Source organism: Canis lupus, chromosome 36 (genome assembly GCF_011100685.1).
Source record: "Canis lupus familiaris isolate Mischka breed German Shepherd chromosome 36, alternate assembly UU_Cfam_GSD_1.0, whole genome shotgun sequence".
NCBI lineage: Eukaryota > Metazoa > Chordata > Mammalia > Carnivora > Canidae > Canis > Canis lupus.
Window position 1 is genome coordinate 13,413,795 of NC_049257.1, and position 20,929 is coordinate 13,434,723.

Here is a 20,929-nt window from a genome sequence, read left to right on the forward strand (position 1 = left end):
TGCCCCTCTCACCCCCCCAGATCACAAGTCTAGCAGCCAATGAACAAAGAGATTTTCCCAGCCTGGGTTCCTGAATTGGTTCCCAAAAGACTTAGGACTGAATCAAAACAATCTTCAAGGAGACCATCCAATAAAAAGATATTTCTAGTTGCCATTAAAGCAAGAACAAAGAACAGTTTTGTCCTGCTTCAAAGAGCTCTAACAGATTACCCTCTACCAATGGCCCCAGAGAACAGAAAAGAGCCTGAGAAGGGCTTCCCGGGAAGACAGAGGGCCCTCCTCGGTGCTCGCCCAGCAGCACACAGCCAGGATCCAGCCCTGTCCACCTGCAAACCCCCTGTATCAGAACCAGCTGAGTTACTGTGAATAAGAAAAATGCTGGGATTTGGTCAAACTTCCCAAATGGAATCTCTGGGGGTGCAGCCTGAGGACCCACATTCTTCAACAGGCTCCCCGGGAACTCTTCTGCAAAATCAAGTCTGAAAACCACCAACAAACTCAAAACTAACCTCTGCAGATCTCCCAAAGTTCTGACTCTCTTCTCCAACACAGACCATGGGCAGAGTAAATTAAATCACCACGTCCCTCCACTGACTCACAAACACTAATGATCATTCATATATAGTCCCTTCACTTTTACTCTGAATAACCCTAGGAAGTATTTCACTCCCATTTTCTGCCTGAGGAAACAAAGACTTGGGTCAAACTCCCTAAGTAGCAGAGTAAAGATTTGCATCCAGGTCTCTTCTGAAGTGGAAATGTTTTCCTTCCATGTGACTCTCTCTGATAAGCGGGGGAAGTAACTAACCATTTTCTTGTTCTCCTACTGGTCATTTACATAGTCAGTCACGATGCGTCCCCCCCAAATTCCACTCCAAAGATAACCACATCCATCATATGCAGCAGCTTCCAAACTGCTAGAACGTTCTCTCTGAATCGGGTTACTACAATTTAACAGACTCATAAAAAATTTTGGAAAACATCTGGAGAGGGATCCCTGGGTGGCGCAGCGGTTTGGCGCCTGCCTTTGGCCCAGGGCGCGATCCTGGAGACCCGGGATCGAATCCCACATCGGGCTCCCGGTGCATGGAGCCTGCTTCTCCCTCTGCCTATGTCTCTGCCCCTCTCTCTCTCTCTCTGTGACTATCATAAATAAATAAAAAAAATTTAAAAAAAAAAGATTAAAAAAGAAAACATCTGGAGAGATTAAAAAGAGAGAAACGAGGCCATAAGACAATTTTAACAGCTGAGATTAGGCTGGGAGAATAAGAACATATGCAGAAGATGGTGAGTACACACTTTCATCTCCACTTCAGAGCAACTAAGTGAAGCATAAGGGACAAGTTAGATGAGCAATGAACTTTCTGATGGAGAACATTATAATAATGGCATGAAGGTCAGATAATGCCATGGATGGGAAGATTTAAAAAAAGAATCTATCAAAAAAAAAAAAAAAAGAATCTATCTATCTAGGGCAGGGTTTTTCAAACTTTGGACATTGAACATCCCAGAGGATACAGGAAGAGAAGGCCAAAATCTCCCTCATTTGACAACCATAGCTCTAAAGAGTCAGAAGGTTTCTGCCTACAAGAGGGAAGAAAGCCAAGTGAGGTGGGGAAGAAACCAGATGTCCTTTCCAAGTATCAAGGTCGTGGCCAACCCAGTCATTGACAAGTGAAACTGAGGGAAAAATCGAGGAACCCAGATTACCCAGAAACCGGATGATCCACTGCCCTCTTTCAGGAAAACAACAAAAAGGAAGAAATGGAGATAAAAGAACGGAAGAGGAATCACTTTGTCTTACGGGGCCCAGTTATGTAAAACCAGGGCTCCACAGACCTCAGTTCCTAGGACGGCCTTCTAGTCGAGGTTGGGTTTACGAGAAAGGACATGTCACAGCCGTCACCAATGTCAGAGCTGAGGCCTCTTATCGTTTTAAATGGTGTTGACGTGACACCGAGACTGAACACTCTGGAATGTGAAACATGGGAAGAGAAAAAGAAGGGAGAACACAGAGCCTTCTCTCTCTTCGAGGCCCACAGCCACTTGAAACCAAAGAAAAGGTTATAAGATTCGGAGAATCAATGTGTGTTCTTGAAATGCTTGTGAAAGGCACCGCGTGCTTGCACAGCCGAACAACTACAGGAATTCCAGGAGGTCTAACAGGGACAGGCGACTTGTCAATCGGCAAGTACACAAGGTGCTACAACAGAACCCTACAGAAAGCCAAGGTCACCACACCAGGCCTTGCACCGTGGGGCATACAGCTTAAGGCAACTTTATAAGTGGGCGCTGAAAACATGCCAACGAGAGGTGTGGTCTGTGCCTGCCAAGGTTGTCCCATGCTGGCCCCTCAACATTTCACCACCATCACCAAAACGAAAGAAAGAATCTGTCACTCAAATAGGAAGGCCAGGTAAACCGACAGGAAATCTATCCAGAGCAGAAACGAGTGCGACCCAATCTCCCACCCAGGGAATCCGAGGTGGAAGATGCATGGAAAGCAGGATCCTGGGTCTAGAGGGCAGCTGGGCGTCTGGGAGTCCACCACCACCTGGAGGCCAGCAGTGCTTCTCCTACCAGCAGGGTCACTCCACCATTCACTATTCACCAAGCACAAGAGCGTTCAGGTCAACAAGAGAGAAATGCTAGTCCCCATACTTAAATCTGATTAGACATAAAAGCAGTTGAGAGAGAAGGAGATCATTCTTCCTGGTTCTTTATTTGCCACTTCAGATGCTAATGATGCATACATGCTTTGCTCCAAGGCAAAATTTAAATCCCTGGATGTCCTTTCTCACTACATCCAACAAATTTCTTTGGCAAGTTTTCTAGGCTTTCCTTTGTGTGTGCTCAGGAAATACAAATTCTTTGAATAATGGTGTAAACCAAACATAATTAAGCAATATGCTGCACGGAAGTTTACTTTGAAATGCATGGAAAAAGCACTAATATGGATTGATGGGTGGACAGAGGAGGTGGACAGATGGAAGAGTGATAAAGCAAGTATGGTAAAGCATTAATGGTGGATTATAGGTGATGGATTTGTGAGTATTCACTGTAAATTTTTCTAACTTTGCTGCATGTTTGAAAATTTTTCATAAGAAAATACTGAAAGCAATTTTTAAGATATATGTATTTCTAAGAGAGAGAGAAACAGACAGCATGCATGTATGTGCCAGGAGTAGGGGCAGAGAAAGAGAGGGTCTTAAACAGACTCCCACGCTGAGCATGGAGCCAGCCCTACCTGGGGCTCAGTCCCATGACCCTGAGATCACAACCCGAACTGACACCAAGAGTCAGATGCCCAGCTGACACCACCACCCAGGCATCCCTTGAAAGCTATTCTTACATAAACCTGCAGGATTTATCTTGGAAGAATATGTAATGACAGGGGGAAAATCAATAATATATTTAATAGAAATAACAGATTATAAAACATCATGTACAATATAATACCACTTTTGTGAATATATAGCAAACACCAAAATACTATTTTCTCTTTTGGAGATGGAATTATGGGTGACTTTTCTTTGCTTCTTGTGCTCTTCCTACATTTTCCAATTTTTCTTCAATGAGCATGTATCATGTTACAATTAAAGGAATTACTTGGTAATATTAAAGTTTAAAAAAAACAACATCTCTAAAGCCAAATTTAAATTACTTACTATCGAGAATTATATAGATGGTAAGTTTTGTTACAGTGGGGTTTTTTTTTGTATATACAGGTTCACTTCCCACAGTAGCAGATTTTGGAAAAGCAACTCAGCAGAAGACAATCCTGCTCTTGACAATGAAGACAACAGGGAAATGGGTTTTAGCACTCAGTTCCTTTCAAGCACATTTTCAAGTCAAAGCTCCCAATTCGAATAAATCCTACCTGCCCTATAACATCCATCTGGTTTACCACCAACGCAAAGTGCACTCCCTGACAGCAATGTTCTCATGAGGGCCTCCTTCAGTCTCCAGAAAAGTCCACAGCTGGCACATCTACCCATGTTTCTTTGTCCAGGGCACACTTCCTGATGAGTTAAGTGTTGTAGCAGAAATGAGATCAAGACTTGCTGCTGGGCCGACTCTGAACAAACCACATGACCCCTAACTCTAAAACGAGAGTGCTTGTCTCACATACTGAAGTCTCTCTGCATTCTTTAACATTTACAGTGTTACAGATCTATGGAACAGACACCTCACATTCCACTCAGTTCTACAAGAGAATAAAGGAATCAAAAAAACAAGAGTTTTCTCAAGGATATATTTGAGGATCCAACGTTCAAAGACAGTGATCAATCCAAGGTGGGTATGGAGGGAAGAGAGAATTCACACACATCTCCAAGCTTCTCATGATGCCGTTCCAAGGGAATAGAAACACCAACTCCATTAACATGAATTGGGATCCACAATATGAGCATAACCCTAAGTAAATCCACTGACTTTATCAGATTCCAACTTCTGGAGAGACTCATTTAATACCCTTTTACCTTACCCGGTACAACTTCCTATGTGCAAAACCAGTCAGAAAGCTGTGAGCCTTGCAAGCAGCTGAGCACGGGAAGTGAAAGCCACCTGCTCGGCTATATAAATGACCGAGGTTGGATTAAGCATTCCTCTTAGTACTCACGAACTGCTACTGGTAATCTTTTATGCCATTTGCATTGCTTTCATTATTTCTTTAATTTTCTTTGTTGTTATTGCATTAAAATTTCAATTACGGGGATCCCTGGGTGGCTCAGTGGTTTGGCGCCTGCCTTTGGCCCAGAGTGCGATCCTGGGGTCCCGGGATCGAGTCCTGCGCCAGGCTCCTGACATGGAGCCTGCTTCTCCTTCTGCCTGTGTCTCTGCCTCTCTCTCTATCATGAATAAATAAATAAATCTTTAAAAAAAATTCTCAATTACATAAACAGTGAGAATCATCTATATATCCTAACTGGGGAAGTTACTGAGTACCATTTCAAGAGTACTTATAGTTTCCAATGTAGGAGAATTCACCCAAATAGGTGGACTATTTTATAAACACATTAGAGCCCTCTCTTCTTACATCTCATTTTTACTCAATTTAACCCTTAATTAAGCACCTATTACTTGCCTATTACACAGTGAAGCAAGGCAGCAGACACAGCAATGAGTGAAGAATACCTACTGTCCTGGGGGATGTTGAGTCTCAGTACATACATATATGTACACACACACACACACACACACAAATAATACAAATGCCAACAGAGATCAAAAGTGCTTTGGCAGCTCAGGGGAGTGTAGACAGTCCCCAACTTACGACGGTTCTGCTTAACCATTTTTCAACATTACAATGGTGTAAAAGCAGTATGCATTCAGGAGAATCCATACTTTGAATTCTAAATTTGGATCTTTTCCAGAGCTAGGGTTATGTAGCAGGATACTCTCTCATGATGCTGGGCAGTGGCAGCTGCAGCTCCTGGCAGCCAAGCCATCATGAGAGGAAACAACCAATACACTCACACCCATTCTGTGCTTCACTGTACAGTATTCAGTAAATTACAGGAGATGTTTAACACTTTGTTATAAATAGGCTTTGTTTTGATCTTGCCCAACTATAGGCTATTGTGTGCATTCTGAACACATTTGAGGTAGGGTAGGCTAAGCTATGGTGTTTGGTAGGTTAGGTGTATTAAGTGCATTTTCAGCTTGCAGTATTTTCAATTTATGGTGGGTTTATTGGGATGTAACCCCGTCATAAATTGAGAAAGATCTGTAAATTGTATCCACTGCTTGGTGAAATAAAGAAAAAGTCTTTGTGAAAGAATTATTTTAAATAATTGCCTTGAAATGTGGGAAATGTCAATAATACTGAACATTTATGGAGCAATTAAAATGCACCAGGTGCTGCAGTATTTTGCATACATGACTAAACACTAAGAATCTCAGGAGGCAGCAATGTAGCTACATGTTTCAGATAAGGTCACTGAGACTTGGAAAGTGACTTGTCCAATGCCAAAACAGCTGGTCACAGGTATAGGCTTCAAATCCAGGTCTGCCTACTTCCCAAAACCATGAAGGGAAAACAGAAAAAACTGTTGAGGGGTCCCTGGGTGGGTGGCTCAGTCTGTTAAGTATCCACCTTCGGCTCAGATCATGATTCTGGGGTCTTGGGATAGAGTCAAGCTGGGCTTCCTGCTCAGCAGAGAGCCTGCTTTTCCTTCTCTCTGCCCCCACTCTCTTGCTATCTCTCTCTCAAATAAATAAATAAAATCTTTAAAAAGATAAAGAGAGAAAAAAGAAAGAATGAAAGAATGAATGAATGAATGGCTGAGAAGAAAAAATAAGGATGGGATAGGCAAGATCTCAGAGATGAACCAGAACAGTAAACACTCACACCTGGCTCCTGGTCTGAGCCAGTAGGTCCCTTCTCTGTGGATGTCCTGGGTATAGTAGCAGAAGTAGGGTCACACATTCTAATATCAGTGTCAAGTAATGAACACTCTTGGAAAAAAGATCGTAGAAAGCCAGTGTCCTCATCATGTCTAATATGCATGAGTACAGTCTCCTAATCCTGAGATTTAAAAAACAGTATTAATATGCATTTTTTACACCTCACCACCTAGGCTCTGGCCAAGACAACCTGTCATCGACATTTAAGGATGTCCTAACCTACAAGATCACATCACCCTAAAATGACCAATCGACCAAGTGCACTTTCAGAAACTGATGTCAACACGGCATGAAAATCAACAACAGAACCTTTCTGCCTTTCCTGACAGTACCAATGTGCAATCACACACGTGTGACAGACCCACCATCTCTATCTCCTTCCTCTGCACAAAAGCACTGTTTTGCCTTGCAATAGACAGGGCCGGTGGAGGCCTGGGCCGTGAAAGCTGAGTGACTGCCAATCACAGAGGCGGGGGAAAGCTCCAGCAGCTCCTGCGCTCCGTCAGCAATCAGACCACGGCCCACAACGGCCTAGGGAACACTAAGCTGCTGCAGGAAGGAGAGCTGACATGGGGCATCTCCCAGATTCTCAGAAGTGCACCTCGGTTGTGATTTGGGGCCTGTTTGTTACCGCACCATAGGTTACTACACCATAGCCCAGCCTCGCCTGAGAAAACAAGCTTCGGGACATCAAAGGGCACCAAAAATCCACCTGAAATCAAATTCTCCACCTTTTTCCACCTGAATCCAGAGAAGCCTACAGCCTACATACCTTCTATTTTGGTTAACCTCTAAAAATCTGCTCCTCTCCTTTGCATCCCCAGGCCTGGGTGAAGAAATTGCAGAGGCAGTTTAATAAATTTTTATTGACGGTGATGAAAATCTTAAGCAAAGTCAAATGAATTTTAATAAGTTAGACTTTAAAAAGAATGATGGAAATTCTTGAGAGATCACAGGAAACACGCTTATTTGGGGGGAAAGAAGGCTCAATCGTGAAGCTCAGTGTCTACTTAGATACATACCATTTCACTTGCTATAACATACTAACATAATTGAAAAAAATCTCAATTCCCACCGATGCTGCAAGGGCATGACAATTCTAAAGACATCAAAGCGGATAAAAGAGGCATATAAATGTGCCGATATTTTTGCAAGGATTAGATCACCACTACTCAGAACATACTAGAAACTGATACTCTTCACAAATACCACCCACAATTGTAAAAATTAAAAGCTTAAACCCACAGAATTGTAATGCAAATATCAGAAGTTCACTTCAAAGGTCACTTTCCACCATTTTTTCCCACCCCTTCTTGAAAAGGGCCCACACATGAAGGCCAAGAGAACTGCTATGAAAGGAAATACACGTTGTGGTTCCACACCAATGTCTAGCTTAGACGTACTGCAAATTTCATTACCAGCTCCCAGAGCATACAAGCTACACAGAAACAGCAAGCCACACACACAAGCCTGGAGGTTTATCTACTAGTTAAGCAAACTGTCACTCTTTGAAAAATGGATCTAAAATCCACACTCAGAAAAATCTTTAGCCTCCTTTTTGCTTTCTCTGAGAAAAGCAGGGAAGGTTTTCTTTTTATCTGAAGGACAATCTACACAAAACGATATGCAATTTGATTATTATTCCATCTGCCTTTCTCTGAAATAAGGCAAAAATACACTCAACAAAATTTCAGTCACAAGTGGGCATTGTATCGTTTAAAAAGGAAAGATACCTAATCAGCCCATCTTCCCAGGGGCCATGCAATCCCACTGAAGAAATGGAAACTTCAGTTCCTCTCAACTCAACTCAAAAACCTTGTACCTTCAATAAGCTAGGACAAAAGGGACCAGTAACTATCAGCCAAGACGATAAAAAAAAAAATTCACCCAAAAGGCAAAGCATGACTGTTTTCTCTCCCACCCCACCTGTTTCATTTTAAGAGTATCACTGACCAGGGCAGGATTGCTCAACTTCCCTGCTCAACAGAAGTATATACTGCAATGAGACAGACTATCCTTCATTTCAACCAAATGAGTCAAGAGGAAGTAATATTAATTATTTATTGGTTAGCACATCCACCAAAGACTTACCACCCATGTGCACCTGCTCATAAGCGTCACTGCTGTTCTAGAGTTTCCAAAGCTCACCAACCTTGAGAACACCAGAAAAGCCGGAAGTTCTGTGTTCTCAGCCATGCTTTGTGCCTTTCACCCCCAAAACCAGTGACTTCTGAGTAATATTTGAGGGTAGGAAACATTCCTGTCATAAAGTTACAACCTTATACCTTCATATGCCTTCCAACGTATTCTTTTTTTAATTTTACCTAAGTGTAAGTAGTAAACATAGGTCTACTTCATAAAGCATCATCAACTCCCTGTCTTCTGGTTCCAAGTAGCTCATCGGAGGAAACCTTCACCGTAGCTGTGTGCTAACACCTCTTTCAGCACAGGGCATTCATGTAAATGCTCTTATCCCTGGTCCTGAAAGGAAAATTCAGACACAGACCAGCTGATTCCTTCATAAAACAAGCTGTACCTGTTGTCGGGGTGTGGGTCAAGGTGACAGGGTCTGAGGTGGGAGGGCTCCTTGAAGATAATAGCCCCGCTCTGTCACAGTTACTTAAAAAGTGACTTACTGGGGCACCTGGGTGGCTCAGTGGTTGAGCCTCTGCCTTCGGCTCAGGTCATGATCCCAGGGTCCTGGGATCGAGTCCCACATCAGGCTTCCCACAGGGAGCCTGCTTCTCCATCTCCCTATTTCTCTGCCTCTGTGTGTCTCTCATTAATAAATACACAAAACCTTTTTTTAAAAAAAGTGACTTGCTGATCATTATTCATTTGGGCTTATTGAAAGGACGAGGCAACCCAGTTGAAACTAACATGCAAGAGGAACAGAAATGGTACCTTTAAAAAAAAAAGTATCTCTTCTGTCATCCAGAACCTTTGGTGGTCTCTCACTTCACAAGAAGTGAAAAGAAGGAAGCTTGAGAGGCTTGACTCAAAGACCACACACACCTTCATTTTACAGAGAGAAGCAGCTTGTAAGGCAAAGATTATCTTAATACCTTGTGCCTAGTAAACACAGCAAACACATATATTCAGTTAAGTGTTTATACAAGGTAGTTACTCAAACTTACTTTTCCTGAGAATGTCTCCTCCCGACCTCACCTGCCAGAAAACAGCACCCACCTTCCTCCCAACCTTGATTTTCAATCACTAAGCCCTTCAGAAAGAAGTCTTCTACTCTGGCCCACCACTCCGGAACCACCCCTCCACAAGGAACCTGCCCAACCCAACTCTCCTGACCCTGTGCCCTCCCTGAGCCACCCTGAGATGGAGGGGACCTGGGTTAAATGTCTGAGGAAGGCGTACAGCTCTCACTAGGAAAGCTGTTTAGAGCATGCTTCTAAAAGCACCAAGCTGCAAAAGAACTCATTCGATGTGCCAGGACTAATCTTAACCCCACACTGACAATTCCAAAAGTGTTCATAGCATAAAATAGTAAATTTTAGCTAAAGGTCATGTTTTCAGGCCGTATTTTTAAACAGTAAATTATAATGACAAGTTACACATGAAGACATTCTCCTTATATCAAATCACTGGGGCGCCTGGCTGGCTCAGTCGGAAGAGCATGCAACTCTTCATCTCAGGGTTGTGAGTTCAAGCCCCACACTGGCTGTAGAGATTGCTAAAAATCAATCAATCAATCAATCAATCAATCAATCTTTAAAAAAAAAAAAAACCTGTATCAAATAACGACTGATAAGGTTTATCTCCCTCCTAATTCCCTTGTTCCTAGTATTGCTGGTTTTTATGTGTATATCCTTCTGGTCCTTTCTCTAGGCATTTTATGCACATATTTTTGAAACCAGAGGACATATAGCAAAATTGTGTAGACTCTAACATAGCTATTCAGGAAAAGAATATTCAATATTCAGTCCTAAGTATATACAGGTTTCCATACTCCTTGTATCCTGTTCTTGGATATATTCCAGCAAGTTCTCTCATAGATCTATGACAGCATGTATAGGGATATTCTCTGCGCTGCTGTGGGTGGGGACTCAGAGATGGAGGAAAAAATTTAAAAACCAATAGGGGAACATATGTCTAGGTAAACACATCAAGCTAAATAGATTAATCATAAGAACATAGTTCTAAATTTTAAAAAATAGTATGAACTAGAGCACAAAACCACTCATGTATGTTTAAAACAGACATAAATACCCTCATTTGCTACAATATCCACACACCTTACATGATTCCTGTGAAGTGGAATAAAACACTTAAAATAGCCCCTGCCACATTTTACGAACTTTGCAAAAATTCACTATTATTAACTAAATAAAAAGATGTCCTCAGTATATTGTAAATTTTCTATGACAAAACCTCATTTACAGTATCATTCTTGCTCCTAAAGAGCTTTCTTTTCCCCTATTAAAAAAAATACATAAAAAAGATTGAAAAATGTTCAAAATGCTTGTAGTACTTATCTAGGAGAGAAATTATACATGCTCCTTGGATTATTTTCTTTACTGGGTCATATTTCTTCAACAAATACATATTATTTTATACTTTTCTTTGGTCCTTAATCTTACTCTCGATTCATGACCAGAAAAAATATAGAAACAATCTAAAAATCCAACAATGTGGAAATAATTCAATTATGGTGCATACAAGTATTTCACAACCACTTTTTGTCAAACGTGGGGCAATAGCATACTGCTGCTTGTCAAAGAGCAGGCTCTGGAACCATACAGAGATCCAAGAGGCCACGGCCAGTAATGGTCAACACGGATTCTGGAGCCAGTCTACCCACATTCACATCCCACCTGCCACTCAGAAGCTGTGCAACCTAAGGCAAATCAGCCTCCCTGAGTCTCGGGCCCCATCTGCAAAATGAGGGTGGTGATAGGGTCCCCTCATACTGCGGCAGTCAATACATGCAAAAGATGCAAAAAACAAACATGCATAAGGTCCACTAACAGATGTCTGTATTTCGCTGAAAAATACATGCATGCACACCAAAGGTCACATATCGTATACTTCCACTTATATGAAATGCCCAGAATAGGGAAATCCTTAGAAATTGAAAGCAGGCTCCCTGCTGCTCCCCGTTGGACAGACAGCCGCCTCCTCCGGTGCAGTGCCCGCCGTGGCCCAAGACACGATGGCGAAGGTCCCAGCGAATGGATTTGGCCGCATCGGCCGCCTGGTCACCAGGGCTGCTTTTAACTCTGGCAAAGTGGATACTGTCACCATCAATGACCCCTTCACTGACCTCACCTCCACAACTCCATGGTGTACATGTCTAGTAGGATTCCACCCGTGGCAAATCCCACGGCATGGTCAAGGCTGAGAACGGGAGACTTGTCATCCATGGGAAGTCCATCTCCATCTTCCAGGAGTGAGATCCCGCGACCATCAAATGGGGTGATGCTGGTGCTGAGTGTGTCGTGGAGTCCACTGGGGTCTTCAGCACCATGGAGAAGGCTGGGGCTCACGTGAAGCATGGGGCCAAGAGGGTCATCATCTCTGCTCCTTCTGCTGATGCCCCCCACGTTTGTGATGGGCATGAACCACGAGAAGTAGGACAACTCCCTCAAGATTGACAGCAATGCCTCCTGCACCACCAACTGCTTGGCTCCTCTGGCCAAAGTCATCCATAACCACTTCAGCGTCGTGGAGGGTCTCATGACCACTGTCTACACCATCACTGCCACCCAGAGGACCATGGACGGCCCCTCCGGGAAGCTGCAGCGTGACAGCCGAGGGGCTGCCCAGAACATCCTCCCTGCTTCCACTGGTGCCGCCAAGGCTGTGGGCAAGGTCATCCCTGAGTTCAACGGGAGCTCACTGGCATGGCCTTCCGTGTCCCCACCCCCAACGTGTCAGTTGTGAATCTGACCTGCCGCCTGGAGAAAGCTGCCAAGTATGACGACATCAAGAAAGTAGTGAAGCAGATATAGGAGGGCCCCCTCAAGGGCATCCTGGGCTACACTGGGAACCAGGTTGTCTCCTGCGACTTCAACAGTGACACCCACTCTTCCACCTTTGACACCGGGGCTGGCATTGCCTCAATGACCACTTCATCAAGCTCATTTCCTGATATGACAATGAATTCGGCTACAGCAACCAGGTGGTGGACCTCATGGTCCACATGGCCTCCAAGGAGTAAGAGCCTCCTGGACCACCAGCCCCAGTGAGAACAAGAGGAAGAGAGAGCCCCTCAGCTGCTGGGGAGTCCCTGCCCTGACTTAATCCACTAACACACTGAGAATCTCCTGACCACCAGTTTACATCCCAGACCCCCTGAAGAAGGGAAGGGGCTTGGGGAGCCCTACATTGTCATGTACCATCAATAAAGTATACTGTACCCCGCCCCCCCAAAAAGACATTGAAAGCAGGCTAGTGGTTGCCAGAGGCAGAGAAGAAAACAAAGAGTGACCGCTGAACAGGTCTAGGGCTTCATTCTGGAATCACTGAAGTTTTGGAACTAAATGGAATGGTTATGTAACATTGTCAATACACTAAATGCAACTGAATTGTTCACTTTAAAAGGATTAATTTTATGCCATATGAATTTCACCTCCGGGGAAAAAAAAAAAAAGAGGCACCACAATGTGTTTTACAAGAACATATATACAACTGAAAGGATAACGTACACAATCAAAAAGGTTGAAAAGGGGACAAGGACTGAGTAAGGCGGATGGCAAAGCGAATGCAACACAGCATCAGTTTGCAAGGGGCCCTAGCCTGGCCTGTCGATGACAGGGTGCCGGGAACTGCAAAGCAGGCTTGCTGAAACCCTCTACACCGGGGGCCCGAACACCGTCTTGGTTGGCTGCCTTTCTTCCTTTCCCAAAGAAATGGTATCCACCTTGCTTCTTCATTTCTTACCCTCTGATAAATCTCTTGGAGCTCTCTTCACGTCAGCACACACCGTGCTTTATCACTGTTTTGAAGTTCTAAGAATGTACCATGATTCACATGTTTTCAGCTTGCTTGGTCTTTTGTACTTGATCATACATAATATGCCAATTAATGAAGATTTCACAATGAAGAATCAGCATGGTATGCAACGGCCTACACCAAAATAAAACCCTATTCTGAAAGAAATTTAAGCTCTAGAGCTATTTTATATGCATCGCCCACTCATCACCACTGCCACCACCCAACAGATGAAAGAGTGCGATGACCCCTTCTTCCATTGCAACGCCCTCCAGACTGAGGTGGATTTAATTTGATTTTTACAGGAAAAAGACAGAAGTTCATTGCCTGATTCCTTGCTCCAAGATGACCCTTCCCTAAGCCTGGTGACCACCTGGCCTGGCTGTTTGGTATTAAGTTGAAAGGCCTGGAATTAGTTCAGAGGATACACACAGTGTTGTAACAAGTCCATGAAGTTCACCTTGGAGCTTCTGGCTCCGTCAACTACCATGCCAAAAACTCTGTGCTTTCTGGATGTTTACCAAACCCCAAACATCAACATGTCACCTGCTCAATTACACTGTATCTAAGAGACTTCTCTGGGATTTTGTTTTCATCAAAATAAATGAAAAGGCTGCCCTTTCTTAATAATTAGTCATGAATGTCAGTTGCCTCAAGGTGACACAAGAGACAAACGTGACATTTGTGAAGAACGCCAGCTGGAAAGAATCATACACGGAACACACACACACACACACACACACACACACACAGAAACATCCTCTTCTAGGCTAAGGAAACACAAGCATTTTAGAAAAATAAAATAAGCCTTTTCCCAGAGCTGGGATAAAGGTCATCCCCGTGGTACCAGGGTGGAGGACAGAGCCACCTCTCAGCTGCACTGCGCCCTGCCCTCATAGGACCTGCTGGAGAGGAGGGTCTGTTCCAGTGCCAAGTGAGATCTGGCATCTCTGAGGACTGAGCAGTTATGCAATACAATTATTTTTTTGCATAGCATCCCTCCCACAGGGCATTCCAATAAACTCCACAAAGGGAGTCATTCATAGACTTGATAAAAGCCAAGTAAGGAGAAACTTTGTAACATGAAGGAAAGACAGGAAATACACCTCGGAGATGTAGAAGGAACGGAGACGTAGAAAGAACACCCGGCACTTTCCTCTAGGCTTTCACCTGCCCTCCCAAGCCACAGGGCAGAGGCAGAAAAGAGCAAGGTGACCAAAGAAAGACGGATGGGGAAGAATGAATGAAGTCGGGGGGGGGGGGGGAGGGGGGCACAGGAAAGGCTTGCCATCCTGTACCAGCGAAGGTACATCCTCACTGCTGGCAGAGTAAAGTGATGTTCTCTCAGCCGACCTGGGACTGGTTTGGATTTTTGTTTTTGTTTTGTCTTTTTGAAGCCAGCTATTGATTCTACTTGTTAAATAATAAACACAAGTCACACAATATTTTCCTAATTTTATGACTTAATGGCCTAATTTATTTTGACAGAAACAGAAGTGTGCCTACACACCAAAGTAAAAGTTGTGTTTGGCTGTTTAAAGGTCTTTGGAACTCCTGCAAGAAATTCCTAGGTTGGGGGTAGTCCAGGAGAAAGGGCTAAATGTCTTTCTTGAGGGAGATGAGTCATCTAATGAAGAAGCAAGACGCCATGCTTAGCTTGAGCAAACTTTACAAAACTTTGTTAGAAGCCACCTTGAAAAGAAGAAATTATCCATAAGCTTTCAAACTTCTAAAGACGAAGCTGATTCCACCATGATACCTCTTATCCATGGGTGATCTCGTGATCAGGAGAGGACTTTGATCAACCAAGGTGGTCTCAACACGTCTGCACCAGGCACTCACCAGCTTGGTGAACAGCTGCATACTCACCCCTTCTCAGTTCCAGGATGCTTTCCCCAACAATGTCTGGAGACAAAGGTCTCTAAAAACTCAGCCTAGACACTTGGGGGGAGCTGGCTGGGCTAACGTCAGCTCCAGCCCTGAGTTCTTAGCAGCAGCAGGTGTGCCATGACAGGTCAAACAGACTTCTCTCAGGCCTGCGAGGGCTATGTTGCCACAAGGCTTTTCCTGATGAATCTGAACAAACTCCCCAAACCCAAAGAGGTGATCATGTGTTTCAATGCAGCCCTACCAGTATCTTCAAAAGCATCCTACTCTCCCAAGAATATCCACAATAGGGTGCCTGGAATTCCTGATGTCACACAGGGAATGCATTCCATTATAGAGCTACCTTGTCCAATTTCCCTATCAATTTTCATTGCCACAGAAGAATCAGGTATAGGCCCAGATTTAGGCCAAAGCCAGTCCTGAAAACCAATGTGTTCTTAAAAGAAAAAAAAAGTATCACTATTAATTTCAAAGTCAAGTCTATGATTTAGCATCATGATTTAGACAGATGCAGCTTACCAGCAGCAAATCACTTACATTCTACTTCAAAAATACTAGGATGTATAGGGATCACATAAACATCTTCTAATACCGTGTCATCATTAAGGAGGCAATAAATGGAAATTACTTGTGTGAATATTGCTGATGGGAATCCTGACAAAGAAAAGATTTAAACAGCAACAGACCACATGAGTTGGAAGAAGGGGCCACGGACTCACCCTGTGCTCTGCCCTACAAAGCCTCTCTCTTCAGGACATGGGCACTGCTGCTGTCACTCAGTGAAGTCCCACAGGACTTCACACCATTCACAGGGTCCAACAGCCTGTCCAAAGCAGGTAACCTTTACACAGCCACAAAAGCAGAGGAAATTCCCAGAAGAATGCCCAGGGAAAGTTCACTTTCACAGTGTCTGCACGTATCATCATCTCCAGGAAGCAGACTGGACAAAGTCTGACCACCAAAGATAGTGATTGTGGGGTACAGACACACCCCACGGACCAAGGTAAGGGCAGGGGTGGGAAATCCTCTACTCTCCCAGGTCACGGCCAATGCTCAACCAAGGTGGGCTCACCAGATCGAGGGCTGGGCACCTGCAGAACATGACTACTGTGACGGGAATTCCTAAATGTTAGGCTGGAAGGGCTGAGAGGCAAACTCAAAAAGATGTCATGTCTCCCCAAAGGTAATTCCAGGCACAGAAAGCAAAGGCAAGATCACGGAAGGGGCTTTTCAAAGGAAAAAAGTGAAATAGTAAAATAAATAAAAGTAGAATCCAAAAGATCTAAAAGGGAGATGGGAAAGCCTCTGTCGGACATAGAGAAAACAGCAGCACAGTCAAAATACTGTTGGTCATGCAGCCACTCCATGAACACGGACTGGCCCCCATCAAGTAGCAAGAGCCATACTAAACATTACTCAAGAGTAACCAGGGGCCAGCCTATTCTCAAGGAACTTAAAAGCTACTAGAGCAAATAAGCTTACGCTCAAACAGATGCATTATCCAGTGATAGGTTATTTCCCTAAGAACAGCATGAAATCAGGATTTGGGATAGGCATTGGGTTTGAACCTTGAGAGAGACACAGGACATATATCAGAAGAAGAAAAGAGAGATTCTTAGCATGCTAGAGAGTGGCCAGAGGGCCTACAAAGGCAAAAAAGGTGGGACTCACCATTTATTTTCAGGAAATAGTGCTGAAGAGGTGTAATGAAAGATTACTTGAAAAAGCAGACTGGGACCAGATCTTGGAGGAACTTAAAAAATATGCAAAAAAAAAAAAAGAAAAGAAAAGAAAAGAAAGAAAGAGAAGAAAAAAGAAATCCACAGAGACCAGCAGGGTCAGGAGGAGCAGAGACATACCCTGGGCAAGCAGTATCACCTGCTATGATCACCAACTGCCCTATCATCAGAAGGAAATCAAACACAGCAGTACGACATGTGGGATGATTGGTGCTTTTCTCTGTTCCTTTCCATCCGGCAGTATTTGTTTAGGAGAGAACACGTCATCAGTCTAACAGATGAGCAATGATCCCAGGCACCCTGGAAGGCAACACACCAGTCCTCGTGAGGCACTGCTGTTACCCTGGTCGGGCAAAATCTCAATCCTCTCACCAGTCCTAAGTGGTACCTAAAGCACCTTGGTAAGCCAAACATCTATCTTTACTTTACATCAAGTAAAAAACAATTTTTTCAGGTACCTTGGGTGTGTTCAGAGTCTTTCCATATACACTTAACTCTCAATTTGCTGGTCAGCAGCCTTGCAGAGTACAGATAAGTCATGACGGGGGGGCAGGGTGGGGGGGCTTCCTCCCACCCTATGCTAAGATTCTCCTAGCCTGTCCCCTTCCTCAGAGAGAAGGTTTCTCCTTTGGCTTCCTTTACTTCCCTGCAAGACCACAGAGGCTTGTTTGCAGGTCTCCTCTGTCCCTCCATGTCCAAACCCAATGCCAGGCAGGCATATGTCTTCTACAAAATAAGAAAAGCTTCTAATCCATCCCTAATTTTCTCTCCAAGTGATCCATAGCAAGCCAGCACTCCTCTCTCTCTCTGTTTCTCAATGGCTTTCATAGCAATCTGTGATATATAAATATCCAGGCTTAAGAGCAAAGGAAGCCATTTCCTAGAATCGACCTTTAAAAAAAATATGAGACTGTGTTCACAACTTCACAGATACCATCCAAGCTCTCACTCACCTTGATACCTTGATGTTAGGATGGAGGACAAGTTGAGTTTCTTTAACCCGTTTTTTTTTTTTGCTTTCATCTAGATATATGTATCATATATATCTTTATATATGTATTTATACGTATAAAGATATATACATGTTTAAAAAATAATTTTCATTCACAAAATTAAACTCTGTTAAACTTTACTATGTAAGCATCATTCATTTCTCCTAGTGTGGAAGGCACCTGAAAACATAATGTTGCGCTATGGAGCATTCGCACAGAAAAGAGAGGAGTCGTCGTCATTCATTTCCTTGTGTACTTGAATAATCATGGTAATCAAGATTGCTCTTTGTTAGCAACCTTCAATGGGAGAAAAAGTAATGGAATGAAACTAAACGGTTCAATTAGCAGCAGCAATAAATGCCAAATAAAGCCTTTTGACAGTGATGCAGGGAACATGCTTTTGGCTTACCTGGGAGGGGTCTCCTGGGACAAGGAGTAAACCACACCAAGCTGTGGCGCAGTCATGGGTAAGAGTGTGGACTTCAAAGAGAGGGAAACTGAATCTGACCCTGGCAATTTTTTTTAATCTTTGGGCTCCAATTTCCTCACTGGCTCCATAGGAGTATTAAATGAGATGTGCATGTAAAGCAGCTGGCAAAGTAGCTATTAATACCGCACTGATGAAGTGTAAGAGATGACCAACATGGTAGAGCCTTTCTCTCACAGAGACGACATGTACAGGCCATGCCAAAAGAGATGTTAAAATCTCTTTCAACTGGATCAAGAAAAAACAGTCCATAATATGAAACTCAGGATTTCTAGGGGAAGTTCTGGTTCTAAAAAGTTCTCCACTAAATGTTTTAGTTCCTTTTGGATGCATAAAAAAGAAAACAGACAAACAAAAAACTATTTAAACTGTCAAAGATAGGGGATCCCTGGGTGGCTCAGGGGTTTAGCACCTGTCTTTGTCTCAGGACATGATCCTGGAGTCCCGGGATCGAGTCCCACGTCAGGCTCCCTGCAGGGAGCCTGCTTCTCCATCGGCCTGTGTGTCTCTGCCTCTGTGTCTCTCATGAATACATAAAATCTTTAAAAAAAATAGTCAAAGATAATACATGTGTACAATTTTAAGATTTTTACATCCTGACTCACTGCTAATCAAACAGCACCTCCAATTAAATGTAGGCTATACGGAAGGAGTTATATTTTAAATCATAGATACCTTCATAGACAATTCTTACATAGAAAAATATATTTCTAGTAAAAGGTAAAAATCTTTGATTTTGAGTGCTCTTCTGTAAGAGAGAGTCAAAAATAATACTTTCCTTTGTTTCCCGAGTCCATTTCTTTTGTATTGAAATTATTATCTGTTAACTTGGTTAAATCATAGTGAACTGTTGATTTCAGGGAGGCAAGTGAACATCTGAACAGGATGATGGGAAGTAAAAAAATTCCACTAGAACCAGAATACCTTTGTTCAAAGACACAACTTGATTAAATTCACATCCTGTGGTCATTTGCTGACTTCTCAGAACAATGGTAAATGTAGTTGCTGGGAAAACAAAGAAACCATTGTTCCTTTTCATTCTTTCTCTTCCGTGTCGAAAGTTTAAACTGATTATGTCAGAGTCCACAGTTTACTTACAAGATAAAAGCATGTTAATACACGCACATCAAAAAGCCACACATTTATACATAGATGCATGTTTACATATATATTCAACTAATGCTGGCATTTAACCCATGTTTGTAGAGACAGCACTAAACTTCAGAAATTGTTTTTATGATGAGGATTATCGAGTTTTTATCAAAACATTGGCCCTGTCGATCTCTCGCTACAATTCTGTCTTGGAACAAACTTTACAACACACAGTGGGTGGTGGGAATTTAACAAAGTGGATTGGAAATGCCTTCCTCTAAGATTCTGACAATAACTACATGTGACATGCTGCTGATGAAAAAAGGATGACTTTGGGGATGGAGTGATTAGCTCTAAATTCTGGTGACACGCCTCCACCAGAGGTAATCCTCTGTAGACCAAGTTCCTCGAGGTCAGATCCCAAAGGAAGCTTCCTCGGTATCACCAGGATGCAGCAATGCCTGGCACGCGCTGGAGCTCAACAAACACCAGAAAGATGTTGGATCATCAACCCACCTTGTGATCAGATAAAAGCAGGGAGGTAGAAATTCTGACCTTTGGCCAGCTCACGGTTGCTCGGGTCTTTCTGAAGAACAGACTCATCACTCCCCCCACCCTCTGTTTCATGTTCTGAGAGGAACGGTTCCACCTTCTCCAACATGAGGAAGAACCTTCTTAACCAACACAAAGCCTTGCACTACCTGACAAGAGATTCCAGGATATTACAGGATCATTCAGACAGGGGTGGGTTTCTGTGGGTCTTTTTTTTTTTTTTTTTTTCCTTTTAAATGTTTAATAGTCTGCTGTTTTGACTGAATTTTTAGTCTGGTTTTAATGTCGGGAAGTACAAGAACAAAAGGCCTACTACCATTCTCTCTCTTTTATAATGAAACGTATTTGAGTCCACTGCTGGAACTGTGTTTTTTTTTTTTTTTTTTCTAATTTATTTATGATAGTCACAGAGAGAGAGGCAGAGACACAGGCAGAGGGAGAAGCAGGCTCCATGCAGGGAGCCCGACGTGGGATTCGATCCGGGGTCTCCAGGATCGCGCCCTGGGCGAAAGGCAGGCGCTAAACCGCTGCGCCACCCAGGGATCCCTGGAACTGTGTTCTTTATACATGTCAACGCTTTAGCATTAATGCTAATACCAGTTTCAAACCTCCCAGCAACCCCATCATTGATTCAGATAGACGACAGGCCATGAGGATTGCTGCTTTATATAACTTTATTGACTGAATTTTTAGGTACTTTGTAGGATAGAGAAGAAAAGATGAGAGGATGAATAGAGGGCATTTTTAAAGGATTCCTAGTCCTCTCACATAATCATCAGAGCCCTTTTTACCAACATGGTAGCATAAACTTATTTGGAAGACAC

At 43.2% G+C, this 20,929-nt stretch overlaps 1 protein-coding gene and 1 long non-coding RNA gene across 8 annotated transcripts in view; one reads left to right on the plus strand and one right to left on the minus strand.

Annotated features, from left to right (window-relative positions):
* STK39 (serine/threonine kinase 39) overlaps positions 1-20,929 on the minus strand; it is a 291,605-nt gene that overhangs the window by 248,215 nt on the left and 22,461 nt on the right. For 2 of the 7 annotated variants that reach the window (XM_038584730.1, XM_038584729.1), the window contains exon 1: positions 3,881-4,013. The exons of 3 other annotated variants lie outside the window; for them this stretch is intronic. In XM_038584730.1, the coding sequence (XP_038440658.1) occupies positions 3,881-3,998 (118 nt within the window). In that variant the 5' untranslated portion in view covers positions 3,999-4,013. Of the gene's footprint in view, positions 1-3,880; positions 4,014-15,225; positions 15,519-16,914; positions 17,032-20,929 lie in introns of those variants that run through there. 2 more of the 7 variants (XM_038584735.1, XM_038584734.1) reach the window with 2 other exon arrangements.
* Positions 15,588-18,358, plus strand: LOC102154749. The gene is made up of 3 exons (XR_005384660.1): positions 15,588-16,246; positions 17,224-17,383; positions 18,143-18,358. It is a non-coding gene; the product is annotated as an uncharacterized LOC102154749 (long non-coding RNA).